Raw genomic sequence first — 26,624 nt, forward strand, 5'->3', positions numbered from 1 at the left:
TTTGAGCCTCTCGCCACCTCCAGTTCCACCTTGACGCACAACCATTGCTTCCTCTGTTTCGCAACGGTGACTCTTGAGACGACAATCAGGGTTCTCTAATCTCAATCTTTAAAACCTTCATTGAGCACAAACTGTCCTGTGCAAACTTAATTGACACCCAGCACCCCAGCACTTTTATCCCCCACATCAGTCACCCGCAATGTCGCCGGGTGGGCTGAAGAAGCCGCTTCTGGCACTTAATCGCCTGATAGGAAATTCGTCGGCCAAGAACCACATCCACAAGCCAAATATTGGCAACATCGCCGCCCTCGACAACGACCGGCATGAAAAACAAGTCAAGAGGGCCCAGGAGCAGCGCATCAAGGAGGATGAGCGGGAAAATGAAAGGCGCTCGTTCCAGCAACGGCGCAAAGAGCAAGAAGAGAAGGCTCACGAAGAGGATCCTCCGGAGATCGCTGCACGATACGGCACCAAGACGGCCGACGTCGTTGCGAAGACTTCGTCAATTCAAGAGCTGGCGAGGAACCCCGACAATGCTGGCATGTCGGTCGACTTCATCGCCCGATTGCATCACGTACGATCGCTGAGCTCCAAGCTCGCCTTTATCATCCTGAGGGATCAGATCGAACTTATACAAGGCGTTCTGTCGTATAGGGAGGGCGAGGTTTCCGAAAACTTTGTGCGATGGGCGGAACATTTGACAACGGAGAGCTTTGTACACGTCCGGGGCAAGCTGCAAAGGCCTCCAGAGGAGATCAAGGGCTGCTCCATCCGCGAGCTTGAGGTCATGATCGACTCCATGCACCTTGTCGTTCCGGTCAAGGAGCACTTGCCCGTCGACGTCTTCAGCATAGACCAAGTCCAGGAGGACGAGGAGACGCATCAGCTCGAGTCGGTAGCCTCGACCAGAGTTCGAGTGATGAACCGCATTGCTTTCCTACGAACGCCAACGGCCCAGTCCATCTTCCGCATCAACTCAGCCATTTGCAGCATCTTCCGGTCGGTGCTCGAAGGCCACAACTTCATCGAGATCCACACCCCAAAGCTGATGCCCGCTGCCACAGAATCTGGCGCCGAGGTATTTCGGGCCAACTATTTCGGCCGCACCGCTTTCCTCGCCCAGAGCCCACAGTTGTCTAAGCAAATGAGCATATCAGCCGACTTTGCCCGCGTCTTCGAGATCGGCCCAGTGTTCCGCGCCGAGGACAGCAACACACACCGCCACCTGACCGAGTACACCGGCTTGGATCTGGAGATGGCCATCAACAGCGACTACCACGAGGCGCTGCGTATTATTGACGATCTCATGAAGAGCATCTTCAAGGGCATCTATAGCCGCTGCCGGAGAGAATTGGACATCATCAAGACGCGCTTCCCGCACGAGGATCTTGTCTGGCTGGACGAGACGCCGATCATCCCATTCAAGGATGCGGTAAAGCTCTTGAATGAGTCCGGCTGGACCGACGATCACGGCCATAAGGCCTCCGAGACGGAAGACCTCAGCACCCGCGCGGAGATTCGGCTGGGTGAGCTCATCAAGGAAAAGTACAAGACAGACTACTACATTATCGACAAGTTCCCCGCCTCGGTCCGGCCATTCTACACCCATCTCGATCCTGAGGACTCCAGGTTCACCAACTCGTTTGACATTTTTCTCCGCGGGCAGGAGATCACGACGGGCGGCCAGCGTATTCACGACCCGGAGGTCCTCATCGAGCGGATGAAGAAAGCGGGCATCGAGCCAGCTGGCATGCAGGAGTACCTGCAGGGCTTCGAGTACGGCGTTCTCCCGCATGCAGGATGCGGTATCGGCTTAGAGCGTCTGGTATTTCTCATGCTAAACCTCGGCGACATCCGCAACGCGTCGCTGTTCCCTCGAGATCCCAAGTCCCTGCCGGAACAGAAACAAGCCATCCTCCGTCTGCCGCATCCCGAAGCCGACACGATCCGTTTCGCGTACGACTACGAGCACGGCAAATCCAAGCTCGAAATGCCCCCCGTCGAGAAGCTCATCGCCAACTACGGCGACGCCACCAACACATCCTGGCTTGACGACCGCTACAAGGTCTGGCGCGACGAAGCCACAGGTGCAGCTGTCGGCTACGCCGAGGAGAACGGCTACGCCCTCGTCATGGGCAACCCACTATGCGACCCACGCCAATACCAGCCCGTGATCCGGTCCTTCCTCAAGTACCTGCGCAAGCAAAAGGACCTGCGGCCGCTCTGGCTGCTCGTCTCGCCCGAAGTCGAAGAAATCCTCGGCGGCAAGCTCGGCTGGCGCACGCTCAGCTGCGTGGCCGAGGAACGGGTGCCGATCGAATCAGCAAAGAAAGTAGCCAAAAAGGAGCGCCAGGCCGAAGACGCGGGCGTCACCATCCACGAGCAGCCCGTCGACCAGCCGGTACCGGAAGAGTTCCGCAAGCGCTGCGACGAGCGCATCCGCCAGTGGAAAGAATCCCGCAAGGGCTCCCGGCAGGTGCACATCACCGAGGTCCGCCCCTGGGTCGACATGGAACACCGCCGGTACCTCTGGGCCGAGACCAAGGAGGGCGAGATCGCAGCCCTTTGCGTGCTGCACCGCCTGTCGCCTGCAAATGGGTACCAGATTAAGTTTGCGTTGGATTTCCCTGGTTCGCCGTCGGGGACGATTGAGGCGCTCATTTCGGCCGCCATTCAGACGCTTGCCAAGGCGGGGGTGCAGAATGTCACGTTCGGTGCGGGCGCGTTGCCGGATATGGTGACGGGGGAGAATCTGGATGGGGTCAGGGCGAGGATTCTGAGTAAAACTTACAGGACGATTGCGCAGCAGTTGAAGTTGGTGCAGAAGAGCGAGTTTAGGGAGAAGTTTGGGACCAGGAATGATTTGGTGTATTTGTGTGCGCCGGGGATGAGTATCTCGGGGATTCGGTTGTTGATTCGGTTCTTTGAGGATGAGATTTGAGTTGATTCCATTGGGGTGGGGTGGTTGAGAGGGTGCCTACGGGCTTGGTTTGTTCCGCGTCTGGCTTTCTTTTGTTAGATACTCTACTCCTGCTGGTTAGTGTTGTGGTTGTCATATGAGTTCTCGAGCGGCCTACAAGGAGGATGGGGTGAAGCGTGGGGTTTCCTTTGGATATACGACATACCAGTACAAGTATCTAGATCCCCCTAATACCAGACTAGTAATCTAGACGCAGTCTTGACCTGGCTTTTGTGTCTCTATGCTCTGCCTGTAGGTCGTTGTGCAGTTGCTTGTGTCTGTAGCTCCCTGGTTACTTGTCCTGAGTTTTCCCTGTTCCTCCCCTGAGCTAGGGTGATCCCATAAGCGGTGGTCGCACAACCTCAAGAGACTTGATCCTAAACGCCCTTAATGTGACGAACAATCACATACGGCCAAAAGAACCTAATTTGGCATCTCTTCACTAAGCACAACAGCCGGAACCGCCCCTCGCAAAGACGGATCCCGCAGCGACTCGCTCAACCGCTGATACTCTTCCTCCAACTCCTCCTTCGAGGCGCCTTGCTTGGCCGTCTCAAAGTCGTGAAGCACACACCGGCCATCCTCCCGCATCATGAAAATATGCTTGTTAATATCCCCATGCTTGACACCGAGCGCATGCAACCTCTTTAGAACCTCTTGACAGGCCACGAGATCCGCCGGTCCCACGGCCCTGGCCTTGTCAATGTACTCTAAGACAAAGCCAATGACCCGGCCCTATTCAGTCAGATGGCCCAGGAACCGTGGACCAATGTCGCACCCCTCGATCCACTGGTACGCAGCAGTCTCGGATTCGAAGTAGGGTGTCTGCCAAGGGAATTCGGTGAATTTGATGACTACCGGGTCATTAAAAAGTGGGTGCGACACGATGTGGATGTTTTGGCGGAGACGGGCTAGTTTGCGGGGTTGCAGGTGGTCGATGGAGGTTGCGTGCCAGATGGTTTTGACGCCGGGGAGGTCGGCTTTTTCGGTGCGGAGAAAGACGGGCTTGCCGGTATCGCTTGTCAACGCCGACGTGGCCCGTGTTCCAGTCGCCGGGAGGGAATGGTGGGAGGTTGGCTAGCAACGTTGGGGCAAATGTCCGGTCGTCTTTGGGGAGGGTGCCGGGGGCCACGGTCACGTACTTGACGTGCGTGCCGTTGACGAGGAAGCGGTATTCGCCCTCTTCTTGGTCGTCGGGGTCCACCAGCGTTGTTAGCAGTTGGATGTTGTGGTTTTTGGTGGTCTCCATAAGTGGTAAAGTTCTGTGTGAGATCGAAGGAAATGGGCTGTCACTGTCGCGTTTGATGGACATTGGGATTTAATAAAAGAGCAGGGAAAAGCACCGAGACGCAGAAGTCGGATAGGTCTGTGGATGAGAGACACTGAAGAGGGGCTTTGACTGTGGAATTGACCGGTTTTCATTGGCGACGGCTTGCCGCTGAAAGCAATCCACTCTGCTTATGCTAGTTGTGCATTGCACCTAGGCACTAAGTGTTGCCAATACCACTCGGGCGGCAACCATCCAGGGTCGTCGCTGTCGCTGTCCCCGTCGCTGTCACCGTTGCTGTCACCGTCGCTGCCAGTGTCGCTGGTGCTGCTGCTGCTGCTGCTGTCGCTGATGTCACTGCTGTCGCTGATGTCACTGCTGTCGCTGCTGGTAGTGCTGCTGTTGCAGTATTTAAGGTGCTGATCAATGTCCTCCGGGCTGTACTGGATCCCGAAGTGCCTCGAAGGGTCCGAAGTGACAGTGTACCAACAGCCTGAACAATACAACCCCCATTCTGCCTTCTGGTCTTGGAAATTGAGGCGCGGCGCCGAGATAATTGACATGAACCGTCGAGGATCGTCTTCATAGAAGTCGATTGTGCTGTTCAGCAACTCAGCCAGCGCCTCAGCATCTTCGGGTAAGTTCACTAAGGCGAGTAAGGCTTCGCGGTCGAATAATGCCATCCTGCACTTGCAAAGTTTCGCTCTTGCCGTATAACGCCCGCGGAGACTCCGCACCACTGGAAGGCAGGACCCTGCTGGAAGGCGGCCGAATGTCTTCTTCCTCCGCTTAGCATGCCACATCGCGAGCGTCAGTAGAGTCTGATCGAGTACGACGGGGAAATATTCTTTCCTCGACGTGAAGCACAAGTAACAGACGCGTTTGCAGGTGATGAGGTAAAGGTAGCCGCCAAAACGACCGCAGGATTCGCATTTCTCCCTCGTTAGTGCCTCGAAGAGTGTTTCGCAACTGAAGGAGGCGGCGTCGATGCTGATCACAGCACGCAAAATATTGGGACACGACACCCATAGCCGTCGATATAGCGGAGTTTACTGCCCTGACAAACCACGGACACACTTTGACTGTCTTCCTCATGCGGTTCGAGGCGGTTTATTTTCGCTCCAATGCCGTGCTTGTACAATACACATGGTGACACACACCGTACAAGGACCTATACACCTCAAGTATGTTGGTTGTACCATTTATGTATGGGTATCTATTTTCTCATTTCTAAACACCAGGAAAGCATGTACCCGAGAATCAGGATAATATCACAAGTATCCGAACAAACCTCAAATGGAAACGGCACTCTAATAGTCTCTTTTGACAACCCTCTCTGCAGTGTCTACGCTGCCGGCCATGGCGACCCCTGCATATTTGTCCCCCGCTCGGCCATCCACAACTGCTTCTCCCGCCTTAAAGACCGGCGAACCCAGATGATGCTGATGGTGGTCCAGATGATCACGAAAATAAGGGGACTTCCCCACCCTGGAACAGCAGATGTCAGCACGACGGACAAGTCGACGAGATAAGAACACAACAAACGCCTGAACTCACCAACTCCGTAGGCCACCTTCTCCGGAACAGTCCAGATGACCACCAGAGTCCCAATCCCATCCACCAACGCGCCAACAGCCCAGAACCAGTTCTGCTGCGCAATCATCTTCCTAAACCGCGGACTGACCTCATACCTTGCCATCAAACTATTCCTGTACTTCCTCCCGCCTCCACCATCAACACCCACAATATCCTCCACAATAGTCAACACCATAGGCGGCACCCGCCCACCCTTAGGCACAGAACTCATCTTGCACGGCGCCGGACGGCGGGTGACATTCATCCACCCGCTCCAAAGTAGCATCACCCCCATCTGAATCAGAAACAACGACACCGGAATCGCCAGCGGGCGAACCAGCGGGTTATGCGGGATGGACGCGCCAATCAAGATACCCGTCATGACGGTGTACCCAAACGACAGCGTCCAGTGCGTAAAGTCAAAGCTCCAGCGCGTGCCCCCGGGCGGACGGTACTCGTCGCCCTTGAGAATGAGTTTCAGGCAGCGCAGGCCGAATTCGATGCCTGTTACGATGCCGAAGAAGGAGGTGATGATGGCGAAGACTATGCCGGGCCGGAGGGTGGTGGCGAGGGTTAGGCCGTAGTAGAGCGCGATGGGGAGGATGGAGGATTCGAGGACCAAGAGGAAGACGACGATGGAGAGTTTCAGCTTGTAGTCGAGGATTCGATAGAGCAGTCGCGGCAGGCCGGGGAGCTCGGCTAGCTCGCCTGTGGCGTAGGTGGTTGCTGTGAGGGTGGAGGAGATGGAGCCGCCTGTTGAGGGCGGCTCTTTCTTCTCTCTGTCGTTTGCCATGATGATGTTGTGAAGTGAGGCTTAATGGGGTGGAGGGACAGCGGTATCTGCTGACGCTAAAGAGATGAAACAATCGATTATAAGAACGCCAGTGGTTCCAGTTGAGGCCTGGGCGGGTTGTGACTTGCAAGTTGCTAACAGCAGCTCAAGTCACACGGTATGATGTGTGCCATGGCCGGCGCAGCGTAAACTCGATGCATAGAGGGAATCTGCATTCGGAAATGGAATACCTAATTCGACAAATATCTCTTGGCCTAAACGCCCAGAAAAGGCACTGGAACAAATGACGTTGGACAAAAAGCATTGATGAACAGACAGGGCAGGCGCGTTGCGTCAAGCGGTGATGTCATAAGTGGCAACTGACACATGTAAGTGGGCGATTGAGCAGGTGCATAACCCTAACCCGTGCCTCACCGACTTCCCCTGAAGCGTGTTGAGTAGCGGTTGATGATATCTCGTAGGATTAACAAAAACAAAAGGCAATTAACATTTAGAGACAATGACTGGAAGAAAGAAGCGTCAATTTGCTGCTAAATAGTAGAGTGTGGGAAAAAGACGACTACTAAGTTCCTGTAACTGGAACCTTACCTGAGGCTTACCTCACCATACAGACCGTCAAGTAGTGCTGAGGAACGCCCAGTAACTACATAAAATGAAATAACGTTGAAAGAAAAGCGACGACCTGATGAAATGCCTTGGGCATGGACTCAAATCCGCGGTATTCGTGCTGGTTCTAACAGCAAGCCGGCAACATCTGATCACCGCCCCAGCGAACCCTCATCCCCTCCCCAAACACCCTCGCAAGGGCATACTGAAACATCTGCAGCCCAGACTCACCATCATGCGCGCCATCCATACGCACATCCCCCTCCCAATCCCTCTCCTCAGCCTCCAGCTTGACAGGCACCATCTCCCACTTACCTAGCACCTCAAACCCTCCCCCCTTTTCATCAAACACAGCAACAGGCCTCTCCTCCACCCCAATCCCAGCCATGAACGGCTGCATGAAAACAGCCACCCTGTCCGCAGTCATGGCATACATGACCACGACAGAGCCAAACACCTTGGGCAAGAAATCCACGCACACGACGGAGTCGGGGTGCAGACGGATGCGCTGGCCTGCAGACACCCCGTTGGCGGATAGTTCGATCACTGCTGTGGATGTTTGGGGGCGCATGGAGATTGTGTGGACCTGGGAGTCGTGGTGGGAGCCGTCTGGGAGGAAGTGGTCGAGACGGATGGATAGGGCGTCGCGGTCGGGAGTGGTCGAGAGGGTGTAGAAGATTTGCGGGTGGGGTTGGTGTCGGGGGCGAGAGTGAGGCATGGTCACCATGGTGGTCACACCGGGTGTCGGGGGGCTTAGTGCTTAGTGGAAGGGAAGCGGTCACGGTCGCGGTCGCGAGGGAGTGCTACTGACTACTGTGCGTCTAGTCACTGACCTTACTCGGATCCGAGGACTTACCTTACCTTCACTGCGGTGGGCTGTGGTCTTTCGAACGTTCACTGTGCGAGGCGGCTGAGAAAGGAGTTCCGGTTCTGGGCTGCCAGGGTGGTTTAATATTGGTGAGATATGACATGGGTGATGAATAAGGGGCTTTGTCGACATGGAGTACTAACTAAAGTTATGTCAGCTAGCTGAGCGTAAGCGGAGAAAAGGGGCATTGTAACTTTTGACTTGATTGTTCTCACAAAGACAAGACATGTGGGATGAAATGTAAATTGGTCACAATGCCTTTCAAGACTGGAGACTGTGCTTTGTATTTTGGCCTGTCCCAATAGCCCCTGAACAACCCCTATACCGCAGTCCGAACACAAATGAGCTATCACCGTCTCAACAGCCTGCCATTCACCTGTACATCTTCCCTCCTAGTCCCCCTAACCTGCCCATCTACTCCACCATCGCTGTGGGAGCGCCATAGCGAATAAGATCCGCAGCCTGCCAGTCGCAACAGATGTCAGCAAAAAGCACACCCCCTATCCCAAACAAAGAATAGACATACCTTCTCAGCAACCGCATAAACAGTCTGACAAGTATTCGCCCCGGGCAACGTCGGCATAACACTCGCATCCACCACCCTGAGTCCCTCCACTCCATAAACCCTCAACTCCTCATCCACCACCCCTCCCAACTCCCGCGGCATCATGGCACACGTCCCCGCAGGATGAAACTCACTCGGACTCAGCGTCGCCTCCAAAAACGTCCTAAACTCCCCATCCGTTTGCACCGCACTCCCCGGCTGGCTCTCCCTCCCCGCCAGGCTTGCGGTAAGCGGGTTATCAAGGTAATATCTCCGTGTAAAGCGAATCAGATCCGCCATGATCTGGGCATCCAGCGGGTTCGATAGCGCGCGGTAATCAACCACCGGTTCCCTACCCTTTGGATCCCTCAAATCGATATTGACAGTCCCCCTGCTAAGCGGGTGCAGGTCGACCAAGATCCCGTTGCTCGCGCCACCCGTCAGAACTAAATTATAAAACGCGGTGTTGTTATTTGCCAGGGCAGAGGCATAAGAAAGCATTTGGGCGCGGTAACCCGCTGCGACGGAGGGGTCGGTTCCCGGGGGGAGGTGGGCGGTGTGGTTTTGGGTTGTGAGGAGGTGGGAGATGTCCTGCCAGCGCGGGGAGATTACTGGAAAGGGCAGCCAAGCGGCTGCGTTGCCGGTTGCGATGGAGTTGGGGCCGGTGCGGTTGGTTTGCCAGAGGGTGGAGGACCAGGTCGAGAAGGTGCGGTTGGTGTAGAGGTCTTCTTGGGAGGGGTTGAAGGTGGAGGTGAAGTTCCGGACTGCGAGTAGGTGGCAGGTGTGAGTGTGAGTGGGCTGGGGAGGGCGGGTGGGAGGGGGGAGACTTACACGTGAAGGAGGCTGAGATCATGGGGTGGTCCTGGAAGTTCTGCCCTACCCCGGGCAGATCAACAACGGTGGTAATATTTGCCGACGCAAGCAGCTTGCTGGAACCAATACCACTCAGCTGCAGGATTTGTGGACTATGCACGGCACCTGCAGCCAGAATAACCTCCTTCCTGGCTCGCACCACCGTCTCCAGACCCGGGTTAGCCATGGGCCGGCCGGGACCGACCTGGACAAAAGCTACCCCCGTTGCCGTGGTTCCGTTGAGCAGCACTCGAACAACCTTGGATCCCGTGGCGAGATGGTAGTTTGCCCTGTTCAACCCGTCATAATGACCAGTCCGGGCATACGACCGCAACACCCGCTTAGGATCCATAAACGTCGGGTACCAATACACCCCGGGCTTACCCGACCCGCTGTCCGGCGCAAAAGGCACCCCCGGCAGGCCTCGGAAGGCCTCCATGTGGAAGGTCGTGCCGGGATACTGGAACGAGGGCCAGCCGGCGTAGACGCCGGATGTGTTCCCCCAGAAGCGGGTGTCGTAGGTGATATTGGCCGATTTTGTCACGTCTGCATCCGGAGGCACGAAGTTGAGGGCGCGCTTGAAGTAGGGCAGCAGACCTTCCCAGCTCCAGTGGGAACTGTTGCTGAAGAAGCTTCCCCAGCGATCATAGTCCTCAGCGGTCCCGCGGACGGTCATCATGGCGTTGACTGCAGAGCTGCCGCCCACTACCTTGCCAGCGAGAACAGCCGTGGTGCGGTTGCGCAGATTCACCTGCGGCACCGAGGTTATGTCGTAGAGCAGGGATGTGTCCGACATGCCCATGAACCCGCCCTGTACTGTCGTGATGGAGGTCGAGTTGCCTGTGGAGGCTCAGTATTACTAGGACATTTAGACTTGGTGGTGTGAGTGATGGAAGGCCTACTCAGTTGGCCGTATTCCAGCACAAGCACCGTGGTCTTGCCATCCTCGGTCAGTCGATCGGCCACCGTGAGCCCTGCGGTCCCGCCGCCCACAATGACATAGTCGTACTCGCCCTCCACCTGCCGCGCGTTGTGGAATACCTTGGAGGCGCGGAGATCTCGAGCGGACGCTGGAGAGTAGGACTGGGTTAATGTCAGGGCTGCGACGGCGAGCGTGGAGAGTCGACACATCTTGACGATCAGCAGACGGTGAAATGCTTGGTGTACGGGTACCTGAGCTGATGTAGGAATGCACAATGGCTTTGGCAAGCCATATTAACAGTTGGATTCAAGGCTTCGGATCAAGTGCCGAATGGGTCTCTCGTCAGTGAGTTGACCCCTGAATAGCCTGAAAACGCTGTGAGCATGTGTTGATCGACGAGTTGGTACGGAGACTGGGTAAATGAACGGTTGTACGAGGGATCGAATAAGAGCAAATCAGCCCTACATTGAAGGTCCCATAGCTATTTAAGATACTTTCAGATGTAGGAGATCTTGGTAAGGGGTGTGGTCCTGTCAGCTGGTTACACTTAACTCGATTAGCCGCGCCGGGCCATATCCCACTGGTTACCTTCTGCGGGGCGTTTATTAAGTGCTAGCTAAGACCCGGCTCGGCGATCGGAAGGCATCTGCACCAAGGCTGGACCTCTTGAGTGGGAAAGATGAGGTCGGCCGTTGACAAGACATGGACGTCTTGAGCCAAGCTGAGCAGTCGGGTCTTAGCATGCTGAGAATCGATGATCCAAGGGTCACTAGTTCCTGACCCGGACTGATGCTTAGAACAAGACACAACTGGGCTTCATTAAGGGGCTAGTGCTAACCTGGCCCGTATGTAAGTACTCGATAATAAGGTGTCAGTGTTGATGAATACTAACGCCCGGCCCTGATCTCGCAAACCCATAACCCTGATATCCTGACCATGAATCCACCGTTAGAAGACGCCGTCTCATTACTGCCTCCCAAAGAATCCCGAATGATGCCAACAATGTCCCACAAATATATCCCATGTCAAATATGACCGCAACGCAAACAGTTAAAGGGAAAGGGGACTGACTGCAGTGCTCTGGCACTAGCAGATGTAACCTCCTGCGCCAAACTCCCAGCTAAATCCAAACCAACAAACAAGAAGCCCAATGTCACACCTATATGGAAACCCTCAAACCGAACTACCCTTACTACTCCCAGTCACCTGCTCCCCGACCGAATTCAGCGCCGGCGTGGGCGGGCGTATGCCCCTGAACCCCAACCTCTTCAAGCCCCTCTCAACCGGACCCCGTAGTAACGGAGCGCAGGCGGCAATGATGATGACCGACTCCTCGATCCGCGACCAAAACATCTTGTCGACCATGATATAAAACCCGTCCGACGACGCAAAGTCAAAGACTATGGTGTAGTACATCTTTGCAATGACGACGCCGCTCGCAACCAGGCACGCCGCCAGCAGCGCGAAAGTCAGGACTTTTTCGACGGTGCTCCGTGTCAGGGATTTGATGAGGATTCCGGGTATGATGGCGCAGATGAGGTCGGAGGCGAATGCGACGGCTGTTTGTTCCAGTCGGTTAGCACATGTTGAGGAGAGGTGGCCGGGGAAAAGGCGCAGGGAGTATGTACTCACCGTTATTAGCATGTGAAAACCACACCACCTGCGCCGGGGTCAAGCAGTTCGTGTTCTTCAGATCAATCATGCTCGATAAGCTCGACTGGCACTGGGCGAACTGGAAGGCAATGTAGATGAGCATGTTGGCGGCCTGGATGAAGATGGACCCGTATATCAAGATCCGCCATCGCCGGTCCAGCGTCACCTGGAGCAACAAACACCCGATGGATATCCTTGCGAAAGACGTTGCGATCATGCTCAGGATGTAGATGATGAACAGGTATGTGTTGACCGTTGCCCGCGCCGAGCGGTCCACGTGGACGGCGTGCTGGCCAAACCCGAGGTGCACGCATGCCGTGACGAGGCCCATCGATGCTGTCTTGGAGAGCTTCAACAGAGCACAGGTCAGCCTCAAGTAGATTTAGAGACCTGGACGGGGGTGTTCAGTTAGGGAGGAAGCCTACCACGGCGATGGTGATTGTATAATCGGCCGCCGTCAGCGCAAACTTGGGTCTCAACCGTGACCACAGCCGGACGGAAAAGGCAATGAGCGTAATGGCGTGCAGCGTCCAGAGCGTCGCCATCAGCATCGGGCCCTTGTTGTCGCTGGCCGCCGGCTGCTGCTCCATGCTGGGCGCGGGTCGCACATGCTATCCGACGAACAACAAACTCGTATAACTTCACCACTGCTAGGATGTATTATAGTGTAAATCAAATTCAGATCTGGAGGAATCAACTCGGCCGGGTACGGTTCCATTTGCTCGGGGAGAGGTGGGCCTTTTTCACAAGATGTGCCGCCGCTATCATCTGCCCTGGGCAGGGAGATGCCTGAGGGGAGATGAGGGCCAGTTCGATCAATTCCAACTGTCTGCCGCCCAGAGACTGGACTGAACCCGGCAAACCGGGGGGCCGGGGCTTGCCGCTGCCCGCTACCCGGTGGTGTTTCTCCTCTTGGGTTGATCTGGAGTCTGGACCGGGGAAGCAGGGGTGCTCTCCCGCCTGGCATCACACACACATGCACGCTTGACCGATCGGTGAGCACTGAGCACTGAGCAGGGGATGGCCAGTGGTCTCTCCCGGGGACCTTCAGCGCGATTCTCGAACATCACTCGCGACCTTATCAAAAAGCCACACAATCTCCAGCGGGAATTCCATTATTTCTGCGCGCAAGACATGGCGTGTTAGCATGTTCACTAGTGGAATTAGTGTCTCAACCAAGCCGGGGCTCGAGCCGGTGAGCTGGAGAGCCGGGATTATCACGACAAGGCACCCCTGATTCGCATTTTGTAGGATTCGACTAGTCCGCATCCGGGAGGTCTTGAGACGCACCGGATCCTTCTACCGGACATTCCGGGGTAACTGCGCGGCTGCGTTTTTTGCGCGGCGGGGGGGGTGACGGTTTTTCCAAACATCGCAGGTCTTGGATGGTGATGGTGATGGGTGAGTTGACTGGCGGCCGCAAGCAGTTCGAAAACACAACAGGCAATACCCCTGAACCCCTGCCCTTCCTGCGCAACAACAAAATATTGAAACACACACAACTCAACGCCATTCTCTGATGATGATATCAGCGGCCTAAAGACCCTGATTAGTCCAACACTCTCTTCACCATCCAGTGCACATTGATCACTCACCTTCTCCCCCACCGCATAAGCCAACGCACTCAAATGACTACTCGGCAGCACCGGCAGCACGCTCATATCCACCACCCTCAACCCCTTCGCACCATGCACCTTCAAATCCCCCCCGACCACACCCCCCTCCTCCCTCGGCATCATCGCCGCCGTACAGCACGGATGCATAAACGAATGCACCAACCCACTCTTGACATACTCCAACAACTCCTCATCACTCTGCACCCCCTCCCCCGGCGTGACTTCCACCGCGCCATACGCTTGCAACGCCTCCGTCTTGACCATGCCGCGGAGAAATCTTGATTGTGCCAAATAAACGTCAAAGTCGACCGGATTACTCCCCGTGCCATACACCAGCACCGGCTGCGCCAGCAGATCGGTCAGATTCAACCGCACCGTCCCACGACTCACCGGATGAAGATTAATCGCCCGCAGAGCAGTCCCCGTCTGGAAGGTCGTCTCTTGACTCGGAGCGCGCGGGTTAGCGAGCAAGTCGGCTATGATGCGCAGCTGCTTCTGATACCCCGCGACCATGCGCGGGTCGGATCTGTAGTCGTCCGGCAGATAGGACGCCGCGGCCACAGTTCCGTTTCCGTCGGCGGCCGCCATGGTACGGAGTTTGTCAACGATGGAAGTATAGTTGGCGGTGATGTTGGGCAGGGGCACAAAGATGGCGCTGTTGGGGTTGGCAAGGGTGTAAGGGCCGTAGGCGGGGACAGAGTTGAAGCCTGCTACCGCGTCGGCGAGGAAGGCGGGGGAGGATAGCATGTCTGAGGGCATCGGGGTGAAGTTGCCGGGTTTGGTGTCTGAAGAAAGGCAGTAAGTGAGGGGGTGGTTGGGTTAGTGAATGGTGGATGAAGAAGGGGAATGAACGTAAGGGGGTAATAAGCACTAACAGTTCCAGGAGATGCCCGACCCGGAGTGGTCCTGCAAATTTGACCCAACACCAGGGAGATCCAGCACCACCGGGATCCCGGCAGCGCGGAGGACTGGGGCATGGCCAATGCCGCTTCTCTGAAGGATGGCTGGCGTGTGGAAAGTCCCTGCCGAAAGAATGACCTCCGCCTTGGCCCTGACGTTGAAGAAGGTGTTGTTGCTCAGGGACCGGATCTCCACCCGCGGCGGACCGGACCGGGTGTTGCCATTGGGGTACAACACGCGGGTGACTTGATGGTTGACAAGCAGGTCATAGTTTGGCCGTGTGAGGTTGACGTCGGCGTAGTGGCCGAGCCCGGCGTACGAACGACGGGCCGTCACGGGGTGCTGCGAGGTCGGCACCCAGCAGAGGCCGTCTTTGTCACCACCAGCACACTCCTGGCGCGTTCGTACACCCGCCTGAGTGAAAGCGTTTCGCCCGAGATAGTAGTCGGCCCACTGATACGGGGGAAAGCTGGCGTGGATGGGTGTCGTGTTGCCATACGCCGACTCGTCCCAGGTATACCCATACTGTTGGGCAACCTCAGCCGGCGGCGGTGTGAAGGTGACGCTCTGAAAACAAAGTCTTGGTCAGCCTTCGGTTATAATCCTCCGTCACCACGCAATGTTTCTTACCTTCTTGAAGAACGGGAACACCCCGTCCCAGTTCCATCCGTTCTTGTTCTTCCCGTCACTACCGGTAGCAGCCGCTGCCCACGCATCCAGGTCATAGCGGGAGGGCCGGTCAAAGAACTGGGCATTCACAGCGCTGCTTCCCCCTACAACCTTGCCGGCCAGCACAATGGCTGTTCTGTTGTTGACGTGGGGAGTCGGGAGCGACTGGAAGCTGAAGTAGCTGGCAAGGAAGCCCTGCCCGCCCCAGACTGTCGACGGAGGGTCCCACAGACCGGCCGCATATTCGATTTCGCCGTACTCGACGACCAGGACCGTTTCTGTACAGCCATGTCAGTGACCGGTCAGGAGGTTCCCAGGTCTTGCACGAGACTTACTATCTGGGAATGCTTCTGTCAGGCGATCGGCGACAGTCAAGCCGGCTGTGCCTCCCCCGGCGATGATGAAGTCGTATTGTGGGCGGAGCTGCGAGACCTGCCGCTTGACTTTGCCATGGGGTAAAGCGATCGCCAGCCCGGCAAGGGAGGCGATGACGGCGCCTGCGAGCATCATCAATGGCAACCGGTCAACCGGATGCAGTGGAGTTCCAGTAACCGTACGTAAATATGTGAGGTGGGCTGCCAGTCAGTGGACGTCCCTCAGTTCCCTCGTGAAGAAAGTCAATTCTCATGAGCAGATAGTAGGACCTGGCACGCAGTAACCTTAGGGTGCTTACCTCCTTAGCTTATATCCCAACGGTCAACCCCTCTGCTGCCCTCGCCATCCTCCGGACGGCTGGTCCAGACGACCGGGACCCTTGGCGCGGAACTGCCACATGTGGACTGAATTCAGCACGTTAACCCTGGTTGGTGAAGCCGGTTTCCGGCTCGGTGCTACGCTACAAACAGCGGCATGCATGGAAGCTATTGAGCCCCGCAACTCTACCCCGGCACTCAGGACAAGGACGGTCAGGGACCTTTTGCATGTGTAGAACTTGTTGATACTGTAGAGATTTGGTTATGATTCAGCGCCTGGGAGGTATTAGTCTTCTATGAGTATCGAGAATTTAATAAGTCACTCTTATAGATCCGTCAGCTACGCTCACCTTTGCTTGGAATGTAGGCCAAGTGTTTGTGCTACCTTGCCCCTATCCCCAAGGGCTTCGAGTGGAGAACCAGGATGAAGATCCTCCCAAATTTGTCTACACTTCACTGCGCCAATGTGTACGAAGTATATCAGCACATGCACTAATGAGAATACGGAGACGTGTAGCTGACATATTGCGGTCACGATGTCATCCTTCATTATACCCCTCGTCCTAGACCAAGTTCGGACCTACGGTACGGATTGGGTTGATGGGACCTTCTAAGCGTTACATTCCACTCGTGGCTGGGTTGAGCCCCCTGTAAGCCATTGTGTACCTACCCTAGGGCATGGCTTTTGCTTTAACCATGAGCTCCAAGTTCGTTCAAGTTGCTAAGAGACAAGCAAAAGGGGTTTATATTTACATAGGTGTTGCTTGATGCTATTCGGTTGTATCACTGAGGTATATTTGAGCAGCCGAGCGTGCGATTCGGGACTGATTCAAGAATCGTGGCCCTGCCGCCCTGGTCAGATATCCTGGCCGAACCGTACATGATACCAAACAGACCAATATGAATCCGTCAATAAGGCTACAGCACTGAGAAGTGCGAGGTGATGACAGGCTTGAAGCAGACGCTTGGTCAGGTTTGTCATCAAGTGCCATGATCACTGTTACTAAGCCAAGTTCAGGGGCACGTCAGCGAGCTGAGCAGTACCTAGGTAGGTACTCGGGGATGAGTACCATAGGCCGAGCTAAGTCCAACGATATTACTAACTCCAGTCAAACGCTAACACGCGTGAAGACGGACCTGCCATCGAGTCACTTCACTGGATCCAAGGTCATACTTCTTAAGCGTCTGACCTTGAGAGGCTTCTCATCCATCATCGCGAACCGTTACTGGTTTACGCCTCCCTTTGTGTCAAAGAAGCAACGAGCACATCCAGTCTGTATCTCGGGAGTCCCACACACCAACTACCCATGAGATAGAGTTTATTTTTTTTTTGGCCAAGCAACCAGTTCGTCCACGACGAGGCTTATCCGTGTTTCTCAGAGGCCAAGTCCACCTCCCCTAGCACATCCCAAATCCAACTGCCGACGAGCACGTCCCATAACCCCCAGGCGGAGAGTCAGTTTCAAACTTCAAGCTTCATCATACATCGGCTAGAGCTCAATGATCGACGCCAGGGACGAGCACTCACCACAGACCCGAACAAGTCAAAACTCTATGCAGCCCCTGAAGCAGTCAACAATTTACCCTCACATTCTGCCTATATCGAGCTCACGCCAGTATGGCTGGCCTCGCTGGGCCAGCGCACATTATTTGTGCTACGTTTTCAGGAATACCCAGATTCGCGAATCCGGGAAACGAGGAGCTCCTTCATATTGTGTCGCATAACACTCTCGAGGATCATCATGCGACAGTACCGAAGACGGGTCGTTCCGGATCCGTCCACAGAGATGGTTCGTCGACCGCAGTCGACTGTCATATATTCATATCGTGTAGTTCCTCATCTGCAACCTGCCAGGCGATGTGACTCCACGTCAACGACCGATTCAGCTCCCTAGCCACAGTCTCACCACACCTAACCAGAAAAACCTGGAAACCAGAACCCAACCATGTCACCAACAAGCCCACCCCGTCACCACATGCTCTCAGTCCCATCCGCCCTCCTCACGCTCTTATCCACCGCCACCCTCCACATCCCCTCATCAACCGCTCAACAAATCGGCAACCTCACTCCCGAAATCCACCCCCTCCTCCCAACCCAATTCTGCAATTCCACCGGGGGGTGCACCACCCTTAAAACCTCAATCGTCGCCGACGCACTAAACGGCGCGCGCCCCTTCCACTTAGCCTCCGACCCCTCCATCTCCTGCAGCAACCCCCTAACCCTCATTGCCACGAACACCACCCCCTCCGAGTCCCTCTGCCCCTCGTCCGAGTCCGACCCAACCACATGCCTCGCACGGAACTGCGTCCTCGAAGGCCTCGACTACGGCAGCATCGGCGTCGCGACGCGGGGCAGCGCGCTCACGCTGCGACAGTACCTGTTCAATGGCGAGCAGTACGAGGCCGTCAGTCCGCGGGTGTATTTGTTGGGGGAGGATGGGGTGAATTATGCAGGGTTGAGGTTGCTGAATCAGGAGTTGAGTTTTGATGTGGATGTCTCAAGACTGGGGTGTGGTATGAATGGCGCGCTGTATCTGAGTGAGATGAGCGTCGATGGGGGGAGGAGTGCCAGTGAGGGGGTGAATCCGGCGGGAGCGGAGTATGGGACGGGATACTGCGATGCGCAGTGTTTTACAAACGTGCCGTGGATTAATGGACTGGTGGGTTCCCCGTCATACTACTAGTATGACATCTCCCAGGGCGAGGGGTGGTTTTGCTGACGGATAGTATCCCAGCCCAACCTAAACTCCTCCGGCGCCTGCTGCAACGAGATGGACATCTGGGAAGCCAACTCCCTTGCCAGCGTTTTCACACCACACACCTGCAGCAGCCCCGGCTCCTTCCTCTGCACCGGCGACGAATGCATCCGCACGCCCACCGGCGGCTCCGGGGTCTGCGACAAAGACGGCTGCGGGCTCAACACCTTCGCCCTCGGCGTGCCCACATTCTACGGCCCCGGCACGGGCCAAACAGTCGACACCTCCCGCCCGTTCACCATCGTCACCCAATTCCTTACGAGTGACAACACCTCCACCGGCACCCTCACCGAGATCCGAAGACTATACATCCAAGACGGCAATCTGATCCCCAACACAGCCGAAACAACCAACCCCGCCGTGCAAGCCATGCCAGGCGGCTTCAAGGGCGCCGTGACGCAGGACTACTGCTCCGCGCGGAACACGTCAGATTTTCTCCGTCTCGGTGGGATGGCTGGCATGGGGGAGTCGCTTGCGCGGGGGATGGTGCTGGTCATGAGCATCTGGAATTCGCCGGGGGACTTTATGAGCTGGCTTGATGGCGAGGGCAACGGGGCGGGGCCGTGCAATGCCACTGCGGGCGATCCGGCGCGGATTGTGGAGCTCACGCCGGATGTGGCTGTTACTTTTTCGAATATTCGGTGGGGGGATATTGGCTCGACGTTTAACCTGTCTTCGTCTTCGTCTTCGGGGGCGGATGGGGGGGATGTTGTCGCGAGTAAGGTGGTTACTGCGGAGTCAGGGGCTGGGTTAGCTACGGGGCAGGCGATGGGGTTGATGACGGGCGTTGTGGTCGGTTTGGCGGTGATGCTTGGGGCGTTGCTGGTGTAGAAAATTCCGGCACGGCGGCAGGACCCTGGGCTGGTTTATGTACAATAGAAAGAAGAGTAGATTGCTTGTAACGTACTCAGATTCCCTTTGCTCTAATGCACCATGGAGTATGACCTCTGCAGCCTCTATAAATCCCCCTTTCAACCGGACATGACCCTGCTCAAAGCCTCAAAGTTTATTCCGCAGCTCCTGCCCAGCCAGGAACTTCCTCAAATTCTCCACAATCAACTGCTCTGCCCCCTGGGGCCTGCCTCCGGCAGCATGAGGCGACAGAACCAAATTCGGCGCCTTCCAAAGCTTGCTCTCCGCCGGCAACGGCTCCGTCTCAAACACATCCAGCGCAGCGCCCCCAATCCTCCCCTGTTCCAGCGCCTCAAACAACGCGTCCTCGTCCACCGACGTGCCGCGGCCCACATTCACCACCCACGCATGACGCGGCAGCATTGCCAACCTCTCCTTATTCAGCGCATGCCTCGTCGACGGATCCCCAGGAAGAATCATCACCAGCGCATCCGTCCGCGGCAGCAACTCAGGCAACTTCTCCTCGGCATACACCTCCACACCACCTCGAACCCCAGCATGCCTCGCGACACCCTTCACCTCGGCTCCAAGCGCAGTAAGATACGGGGTCAGACACTTGGCAATATTCCCAAACCCCCAAATCAACACCTTCGCATCCCTCAACGTTCGAAAAGTCCCCTGCTCCCGATCCGGCTGCGGCCCTCCAAGATGACCAGGCCACTCGCCCCTCAACTGAAAATCCCGCATCTCATAGAATCTCCGCGCGGCATTGAGCAGCAGACCCAAGGTATGCTCAGCAACAGTGCGGTCGTGCAGGCCAGAGCCCGTCGTGATGGCGCGCACCTTTGACGTGTCAAACCCGGCGGCAAGCACGTCGTTGGGCCCCGCGGCGAGCGACTGGATCCAGGCCAGCCGCGGCATGTTCTTCGCCGCAAACGACAGGTTCGCCGCCGAGTTCGCCCATGTTACTAGCACCTCGGCGTCGAGCAGCTCGGCGGGGATGGTCGGGGCTTTGGCGTCGTACTGGTGCAGGGTTACGGTGGGGAAGCCGGACATGGACTCGATGTCGAGTTTTAGGGTGTTGGGGTAGAGGAGCTTCATGATGGCGGTGGAAGGGGTGGTTCAAGGAGTTGTTTGGCAGGCAGTGTCAGAAGGTATCAAGTGTAGGTATTGGGAGTCGACTGAGACGGTGTTTGGTTGTGGTGCTGGGTGTTGAGGGGTTGATGAACTCGGGAGGAACTCGGCTGGCGGGGCAGAATACCCCGGCGGGGAAGGTCAGCGGAGAAAATAGCATGTGGACCCCTCTGTCGGCTCGAGTCGCGGGTTATTGTTTCCGTCTGTGGAAGTGCTGTGAAGCCGCCGAGCACTGCAAACCTGCCTCGCCTGTCTGATGGTTGCGAAGTTATGGTCCTTCTAGCTGCGGCCAAAGAATTGCTCGCGACTTGTTGCATTGAGGTCCATTCTCGCCGGGAAAGAGGTTCTGGGGTGGTCAACGCCCCAAGCCATACTGGATCTTAACTCCTGGTGTCCAAGAATTTGTAGGTAGAACGTTAAAAGTGACTTTGGCAAGCTGCGACCCGAGCGAACGAGCCAGAATAATAAACGGAGCCCAGGACGCTTGCGAATTGAAGACATTTCGACAACAGATTGAGCCGAGCGAAAGGGCTCCAATGCGCTGTAAGGATGATCGACAGGGGCAGCAGCACTGCACTGCACTCAGCTGCACAGTGGCAGAGTTTGTGCCGAGACATGCCCACTGTGCTGGCTTGGCACTTCACGGGACTCGAACTTCTCTCCTGCTGTGAGATCTTCCCGGTTGCTGTGGCATGATCCCGTGGTGTGCGTTTTGTGTTAATCCTCTTACGGGTTTCATAGTTGAGATGAATAGAGGATTGGTTTTTATGTGAAGGTGAACACTAGATCTAGGCCACTGTATGAGTCTATAAGACAGGCGCCCTGAGGGTTGAAGTGGGGCAGCGTCTTTGCAACCCCGCGTTCCCGATATCGCGCTTCAAGATTTTCGCATCACACCTGCGCAGAGTCACAGCTTTGAAGGCTAGAGCTCTTGTCTGGGAAGTTATACTTTCGATTCACCAGTTCAAGGGATTATTGTTTCCGATTTGTTTATTCTGGACGCTTCGTGCTCGACTGCCCGGTGACTCGCGCATTTTCGACTCTGCTCGCACCGCCGACGAGGTCCATCATTCACACAATGGCATCCGATCCAATTACATCCATCAACCTCACCTCGCTTCCAAAGGTGTCCCAAGGCAAAGTCAGGTACGCAATTGGACTTGGGCAGCGGGTGTCTGGTGTTGCTCGTCGTTCCGCTCTCTCCTGCGAACAGTCTTGGAAGATGGATCCCATTTACAACGCGATTTCCGAAAACCAATCATGCTTTCTGCCGAACCTTAAACTGACCCCTGGATTCTACAGAGACCTCTTCTCGCTTCCAGAAGATGAGAAGCCCAGACTTCTCTTTGTTACTTCAGGTGCGTCCGGCTGTCCAACCATCACTTTGTCTCTGCTAACACGCGATTGTCAGATCGTATAAGCGCCTATGACGTCATTCTCAAGGTCCGCCATGCTCACAGACACGGTCAGCTTTCAATGCATGCCCATTCCGCGAGGCTGACATTGGTCCCAGAGCGGCATACCCTCCAAGGGCATCATCTTGACTCTCCTCTCAGCAAAATGGTTCGAGGTGCTCTCATCCCGGGTCCCCGGCTTGAAGCATCACTTCCTTCATCTTGGCCCACCGTCTGGCGTCGTTACACCTGACGAGGCACAGATGCTCCAAGGGCGTTCAATGACCGTCCGGTATGTGGTTTGGGCTGAGGTGTGATTATCAATGGTTCAAAACTCATAAAGTCCTGGCAGCCGTCTGAAGATCTTCCCTATCGAGGCCATCGGCAAGTACCCATGTTCATTTCTAGAGGACAACCGTCTAACATTGGCTGAAAGTGCGTGGCTATGTCACCGGAAGCGGCTGGGCAGAGTGAGTGCGACAATCCATCTATATGCTTCAACGTCCTGACTCCCCCATAGGTACGAAAAGAACCAAACAATCCACGGTCTTCCTCAGCCAAGCGGGCTGGCTCGGTGCGAACGGCTCCCCGAGCCGATTTACACCCCTTCAACCAAGGCAGAACTCGGTGAGAAGGACATCAACATCTCCCCTGACGAGGCCAGGAAGATCGTCGGCGACAAGTATGCCTCGCGCATCGAGGAACTAGCCCTGGCATGCTACAAGGCGGGGGCCGCGTACGCAGAGGAGCGCGGGATAATCATCGTCAGTTCTCACGCTACATGCTCGCCGGGATTTTGAAGCACTGACGCTATGCCAAACAGGCGGACACCAAGTTTGAGTTCGGCGTCGACGAGGAGACGGACGAAATCTACCTTGTAGATGAGGTTCTGACGTGAGTATTAGACAATCACTCCATGTGGCTCTGGAGCAATGCATATGGAACAGTTTCTCTCCAGCTGCCCTGTTAAACAGCTTTGATACTGACTTGAAAATGCCCAGGCCCGACTCCTCCCGCTTCTGGAGCAAAGCCGACTATCAAGGTACGTATCCTGTATCCTGCCTTATTAAGCACTCTCAAAGATGCTGACACAACTTGCAGTCGGACGGGAACAGGATTCTTGTATGTGTGGCTGTGCTCCGCGCAATTTCAAGACTTCGTGTTTGAACCGCTCTCTAACCCGCAACAGTCGATAAGCAGGTGCTGAGGAACTGGCTGGTCGATAATGGGCTGGTACGTACAACGCCCGTCCTCAACGATGCAGCCACGCAGAGCTGCGCGCTTTTCCCTATCAGAGATACTAACGTTCGCGAACAGAAGGGAAAGCCAGATGTGGAGATGCCCCCAGAGGTTGTCAACAAGACAAAAGCTCGCTATACTGAAGTGTACGAGCGGCTAACGGGCAGCACCCTTGAGGAGGGGCTTGCAAAGTTGGCTGCCTAACTGTTCCCACGAGCGGTCTCTGTGCGCGAACAGTGGCCGGCAGTCCTCTACATGGGTTTGGAAGCTCAACGGTGTCTTGTTGCGGCTCACTTTGCAGACGGAGTGCATGGGCCTCCTTACGTGAGGAAGAGCATTGGGCGGATCGTGGGATGATTGGGTGCTTACGGAATATGGGGGGTGAACGTACTCGCATTCCTCGGGTCCTACCAAGTTGGGATGCAGGGGTCTACACCAGCCCGGTTTCGCTCTCGGTTTCCAGAGCTCTAGAGCGAGAGCAATGGACTATGAACGGTATGTATAGGTATATGCGGATCTAGGTCTCTTCCTCAAGATTTCATATTATGAGGTCCAGTCAACCTGCAGGATTTGCATCCGGCTAGAGCACCCGGTTTGGGTATCTTCCCCTTTTCGTATACACTTCTTGGAGGTGACTTGTGCTGCCATGGTGCTTGGAATACGATCAAGTCGAGATCATGGATACCAAGCGTTCGTCAAAGTCATGATATGACGCGCGATCCTCCCATGAAGTCTTCTCCTGATCCTTGAAGGACATGCTTATAAGCTTATTTTCTTCTCTACGGAAACACAGGAAAGCCCGGAAACCAACCACTGTCAGAAATAGAAACCTGATACTATGGTTGACAGGGGTCAGTCCCGCCGCAACCAGGCTGAGCACCATGCTGATGCTGACGACGACAGCTAAGCTTAAACCCGAGCGGACCGAGCCTCAACCTACACGTAGACATCAAACCATATCAGGGGCCACCGAACCAGGCACAGCACGCTTGGGGCGGGCACTTTTATACGCGGACTCGTTCCTGCAGCGGCTAAGAGTCTCAGATACTGTCTGGTTACGCAGCATATCGTGTTGAGAGCATTACCGTCATTTCCCAATTCCCGGCCGGCCGGGTTGGCAGGTCAGGGGTAGAAGAGGCGCAGTTGAGCGAATCCGACGCTCATACATATCCACCAGACGCAGGCGCTTATCTCAGGCGCACAACATGAACATGGATCCGTGAGGCGCCTGGGCAGGGTATCGTGTCTACCTTTCTTGTATGGTCAAGAATCGAGGGCCGGGAATGGAGTTGAAATCCGCCCGGAGAATGGAGCGGGATGGTCCAGCAGTCCGCGCGGCGCGCGCTCAGCGAAGTCGAAGTGGCTAAGCCCCTTCTTGTAACACTCTCATATAATATAGAAGTAGGAGTCTCTTCCCGCGCGGCGAACACATGATGGGAGTATCACACAAGTCGCTACAGCCTGCACCTTTCCGCGCTGCCAGCCAGCCTCTAGGTGAAGAGAACCCGGCCCGAGTCTGAGTCGAGAGATCGATATCGATACCATGGCATCCGATACTACTGCATCCCAACCCATCGAACAGCAGCAGTTCCGGTACTATCATTACGACCCAAGTCTCGCCGCCAATGCCGTTTTCGTCGGCCTCTTCGGGGTCGTAGCTGTAGCGCACGCATATCTTCTTATCCGCAGACGAGCGTGGTTCTTCATTCCCTTTTTGATAGGATGCATCTGTAAGTCAACACCGACTCATTCTTGTCGCAAGGCCAAACGCTAATACTCGGTTGGGGCGGGACAGTCGAGGTGGGCGGATACATCGGCAGAATCGTCGCGGCAAACGAGAACCCCAACTTCACGTTGGGCGTCTACATATGGCAGACTCTCCTCATCCTCCTTGGGCCCGCCCTCATGGCCGCGTCCATCTACATGGTCCTCGGCCGGCTGATCCGGCTGCTCGACGGACATAAATATGCACTGATCCGGTCGACGTGGATGACCAAGCTCTTTGTGTCGGGCGATGTCCTGTCGTTTCTTGCGCAGGGTGCCGGTAAGTCGCCTCAACAATGCAGTGAACCCTGCCTCCCCATTTCTGGCGTCATCTAACCACCCCCCTTCATTGTACAGGCGGCGGCATCCTCTCCGGCGACGACACATCCCAAGCCACCCAAGACCTCGGGCAGGGGATCATCCTCGGCGGGCTGGGGATCCAACTCTTCTTCTTCGGCCTGTTCATCTTCACGACCATCCTCTTCCACTTCCGCATCGCCAAAAACCCAACCACCCGCTCCTTCTCAGTAACAACCCCCTGGCGGCAGCAGCTGGTGGCTCTGTACGTGACCAGCGTGCTGGTGATGGTCCGCTCCATCTTCCGCATGGCCGAGTTCGCGCTCGGGGCAAACAGCATCCTGATGCAGCACGAGGCCTACCTGCTTGGGCTTGACGGCGCGCTGATGTTCCTTGTGGCGGGTATTTTTGTGTGGTGGCATCCGTACAAGGCGCTGGAGGGGTACAAGGAGATGCCGAAGAGGCCGCCCGGGAAGGGGAAGAGGAAGGATTCGGAAGCGGGGATGAGTCGGAATCAGAGTGGGGATATTGAGATGCTGGCGACAGATTCGGAGTCGACAAGGACGACCATCCCGAAGCCTGGTGGTGCGTCCGTGTACGACAGCGACGGGAATCATGGGATTGGGATTGCCATGCCCCTGATGAGTAACCCTGGCCCCGGGTACCATCAGATCCCTGATGAGCACTCTGGCAGGCAGAGTCCCTTTGGGAGGTAGCGGTTGCAGAATTAGTCGAGTTTAGATGGCTTTCTTGCGTCATGGCTTCGGGTACATAGAGGGCCTTGGATTTTGGATGCTGGCTGGAATAGCATGGGCAGTTCGCGGGTTTTAGACCTCAGCACTGTCCCTCTGGTGGGAAAAGGCTGCTGGCATGGCGTTATAGCGTTTCCGGAAAGGATAGATGGGCATTGGCTGGGATGGTTAATACCTAGATCGTTTGTGATCAAAAGGATATGGCAGCACGCGTGATGTCAAGATATGTCGGGCTCACCTCAATGATAAAACTTTCTTGGTGTTGCGGTGCAGTGGACCTCATGACATGGTGGATACTGGATGCACGGTTTCCAGAGTCTCCACTAACGCTACCTACCTAAGTTAACGTTAACAGAACGTTTGGTGCCTGTGATAGCATTTAGCGGCCAGACTTGCAACGGCAGTTAGGCAGGGCTTAACAGGAAGCCCATTGTATGCTCACTCCGCGGCTAAGATGCAGTCAGCCCAGATTGATTGCCTTATTTTTCTGAGCTTACTCGATCCCTCCGATTAACCCTTC

The 26,624-nt window shown here is 55.8% G+C and overlaps 12 protein-coding genes across 12 annotated transcripts; 4 read left to right on the forward strand and 8 right to left on the reverse strand.

Moving 5' to 3' along the window:
* Positions 1-158: 158 nt before the first annotated feature.
* N656DRAFT_783801 (aspartyl-tRNA synthetase) lies at positions 159-3,018 on the forward strand. The gene has a single exon (XM_064816033.1). It carries the CDS (start codon positions 200-202, stop codon positions 2,939-2,941), a length of 2,742 nt encoding a protein of 913 aa, XP_064666411.1. The 5' UTR covers positions 159-199; the 3' UTR covers positions 2,942-3,018.
* Positions 3,019-3,088: 70 nt separating this feature from the next.
* N656DRAFT_839548 (uncharacterized protein) lies at positions 3,089-4,208 on the reverse strand (the record flags this gene model as incomplete). The annotated part of the gene is made up of 3 exons (XM_064818906.1): positions 3,089-3,669; positions 3,727-3,977; positions 4,045-4,208. 3 exons carry the CDS (start codon positions 4,206-4,208, stop codon positions 3,383-3,385), a joined length of 702 nt encoding a protein of 233 aa, XP_064666412.1. The 3' UTR covers positions 3,089-3,382.
* Positions 4,209-4,417: 209 nt separating this feature from the next.
* On the reverse strand, positions 4,418-4,909 carry N656DRAFT_848336 (uncharacterized protein; the record flags this gene model as incomplete). The annotated part of the gene is made up of 1 exon (XM_064819296.1): positions 4,418-4,909. The coding sequence occupies one exon, from the start codon at positions 4,907-4,909 to the stop codon at positions 4,418-4,420; it is 492 nt and encodes a 163-aa protein (XP_064666413.1).
* Positions 4,910-5,480: 571 nt separating this feature from the next.
* Positions 5,481-6,865, reverse strand: N656DRAFT_760791 (uncharacterized protein). Its single transcript, XM_064813222.1, has 2 exons — positions 5,784-6,865; positions 5,481-5,714 (listed from the first exon to the last, which is right to left on the reverse strand). Exons 1-2 carry the CDS (start codon positions 6,592-6,594, stop codon positions 5,572-5,574), a joined length of 954 nt encoding a protein of 317 aa, XP_064666414.1. The 5' UTR covers positions 6,595-6,865; the 3' UTR covers positions 5,481-5,571.
* Positions 6,866-7,004: 139 nt separating this feature from the next.
* On the reverse strand, positions 7,005-7,927 carry N656DRAFT_832076 (uncharacterized protein; the record flags this gene model as incomplete). The annotated part of the gene is made up of 3 exons (XM_064818650.1): positions 7,005-7,121; positions 7,194-7,219; positions 7,432-7,927. 3 exons carry the CDS (start codon positions 7,925-7,927, stop codon positions 7,005-7,007), a joined length of 639 nt encoding a protein of 212 aa, XP_064666415.1.
* A 439-nt stretch (positions 7,928-8,366) lies between these two features.
* Positions 8,367-10,595, reverse strand: N656DRAFT_848339 (GMC oxidoreductase; the record flags this gene model as incomplete). The annotated part of the gene is made up of 4 exons (XM_064819297.1): positions 8,367-8,530; positions 8,595-9,376; positions 9,444-10,304; positions 10,367-10,595. The coding sequence occupies 4 exons, from the start codon at positions 10,593-10,595 to the stop codon at positions 8,483-8,485; spliced, it is 1,920 nt and encodes a 639-aa protein (XP_064666416.1). The 3' UTR covers positions 8,367-8,482.
* A 964-nt stretch (positions 10,596-11,559) lies between these two features.
* Positions 11,560-12,629, reverse strand: N656DRAFT_771555 (uncharacterized protein; the record flags this gene model as incomplete). The annotated part of the gene is made up of 3 exons (XM_064813869.1): positions 11,560-11,945; positions 12,019-12,388; positions 12,465-12,629. The coding sequence occupies 3 exons, from the start codon at positions 12,627-12,629 to the stop codon at positions 11,560-11,562; spliced, it is 921 nt and encodes a 306-aa protein (XP_064666417.1).
* Positions 12,630-13,542: 913 nt separating this feature from the next.
* N656DRAFT_717418 (GMC oxidoreductase) lies at positions 13,543-15,734 on the reverse strand (the record flags this gene model as incomplete). Its single annotated transcript, XM_064812202.1, has 5 exons — positions 13,543-13,575; positions 13,635-14,440; positions 14,531-15,122; positions 15,186-15,502; positions 15,560-15,734. 5 exons carry the CDS (start codon positions 15,732-15,734, stop codon positions 13,543-13,545), a joined length of 1,923 nt encoding a protein of 640 aa, XP_064666418.1.
* A 1,679-nt stretch (positions 15,735-17,413) lies between these two features.
* On the forward strand, positions 17,414-19,606 carry N656DRAFT_783805 (glycoside hydrolase family 7 protein). The gene is made up of 2 exons (XM_064816034.1): positions 17,414-18,576; positions 18,652-19,606. The coding sequence occupies exons 1-2, from the start codon at positions 17,893-17,895 to the stop codon at positions 19,501-19,503; spliced, it is 1,536 nt and encodes a 511-aa protein (XP_064666419.1). The 5' UTR covers positions 17,414-17,892; the 3' UTR covers positions 19,504-19,606.
* Positions 19,442-20,781, reverse strand: N656DRAFT_377078 (uncharacterized protein). The gene has a single exon (XM_064809441.1). It carries the CDS (start codon positions 20,623-20,625, stop codon positions 19,672-19,674), a length of 954 nt encoding a protein of 317 aa, XP_064666420.1. The 5' UTR covers positions 20,626-20,781; the 3' UTR covers positions 19,442-19,671.
* A 955-nt stretch (positions 20,782-21,736) lies between these two features.
* Positions 21,737-23,495, forward strand: N656DRAFT_792304 (SAICAR synthetase; the record flags this gene model as incomplete). Its single annotated transcript, XM_064817065.1, has 12 exons — positions 21,737-21,804; positions 21,961-22,016; positions 22,070-22,101; positions 22,172-22,344; positions 22,405-22,436; positions 22,489-22,522; positions 22,573-22,816; positions 22,876-22,946; positions 23,054-23,094; positions 23,154-23,174; positions 23,242-23,285; positions 23,370-23,495. The coding sequence occupies 12 exons, from the start codon at positions 21,737-21,739 to the stop codon at positions 23,493-23,495; spliced, it is 942 nt and encodes a 313-aa protein (XP_064666421.1).
* Positions 23,496-24,879: 1,384 nt separating this feature from the next.
* Positions 24,880-25,816, forward strand: N656DRAFT_684708 (RTA1 like protein; the record flags this gene model as incomplete). The annotated part of the gene is made up of 3 exons (XM_064810608.1): positions 24,880-25,021; positions 25,087-25,335; positions 25,413-25,816. Coding segments are annotated over 3 exons (795 nt in total), but the record flags the coding sequence as incomplete, so codon positions are not given.
* Between the last annotated feature and the right edge of the window lie 808 nt (positions 25,817-26,624).

The sequence above is a fragment of the Canariomyces notabilis genome (genome assembly GCF_033297395.1).
Source record: "Canariomyces notabilis strain CBS 508.74 unplaced genomic scaffold N656scaffold_29, whole genome shotgun sequence".
In the NCBI taxonomy this organism is placed as follows: domain Eukaryota; kingdom Fungi; phylum Ascomycota; class Sordariomycetes; order Sordariales; family Chaetomiaceae; genus Canariomyces; species Canariomyces notabilis.

Bases quoted from the DNA above. Each gene is read 5' to 3' on its own strand.
- N656DRAFT_783801 (XM_064816033.1), top strand. From the start codon at position 200: ATGTCGCCGGGTGGGCTGAAGAAGCCGCTTCTGGCACTTAATCGCCTG.
- N656DRAFT_760791 (XM_064813222.1), bottom strand. From the start codon at position 6,594: ATGGCAAACGACAGAGAGAAGAAAGAGCCGCCCTCAACAGGCGGCTCC. The intron at 5,715-5,783 runs GTGAGTTCAGGC...CTGCTGTTCCAG, and splicing joins GAAGGTGGCCTACGGAGTTG to GGTGGGGAAGTCCCCTTATT.
- N656DRAFT_783805 (XM_064816034.1), top strand. From the start codon at position 17,893: ATGCTCTCAGTCCCATCCGCCCTCCTCACGCTCTTATCCACCGCCACC. The intron at 18,577-18,651 runs GTGGGTTCCCCG...ATAGTATCCCAG, and splicing joins TGCCGTGGATTAATGGACTG to CCCAACCTAAACTCCTCCGG.
- N656DRAFT_377078 (XM_064809441.1), bottom strand. From the start codon at position 20,625: ATGAAGCTCCTCTACCCCAACACCCTAAAACTCGACATCGAGTCCATG.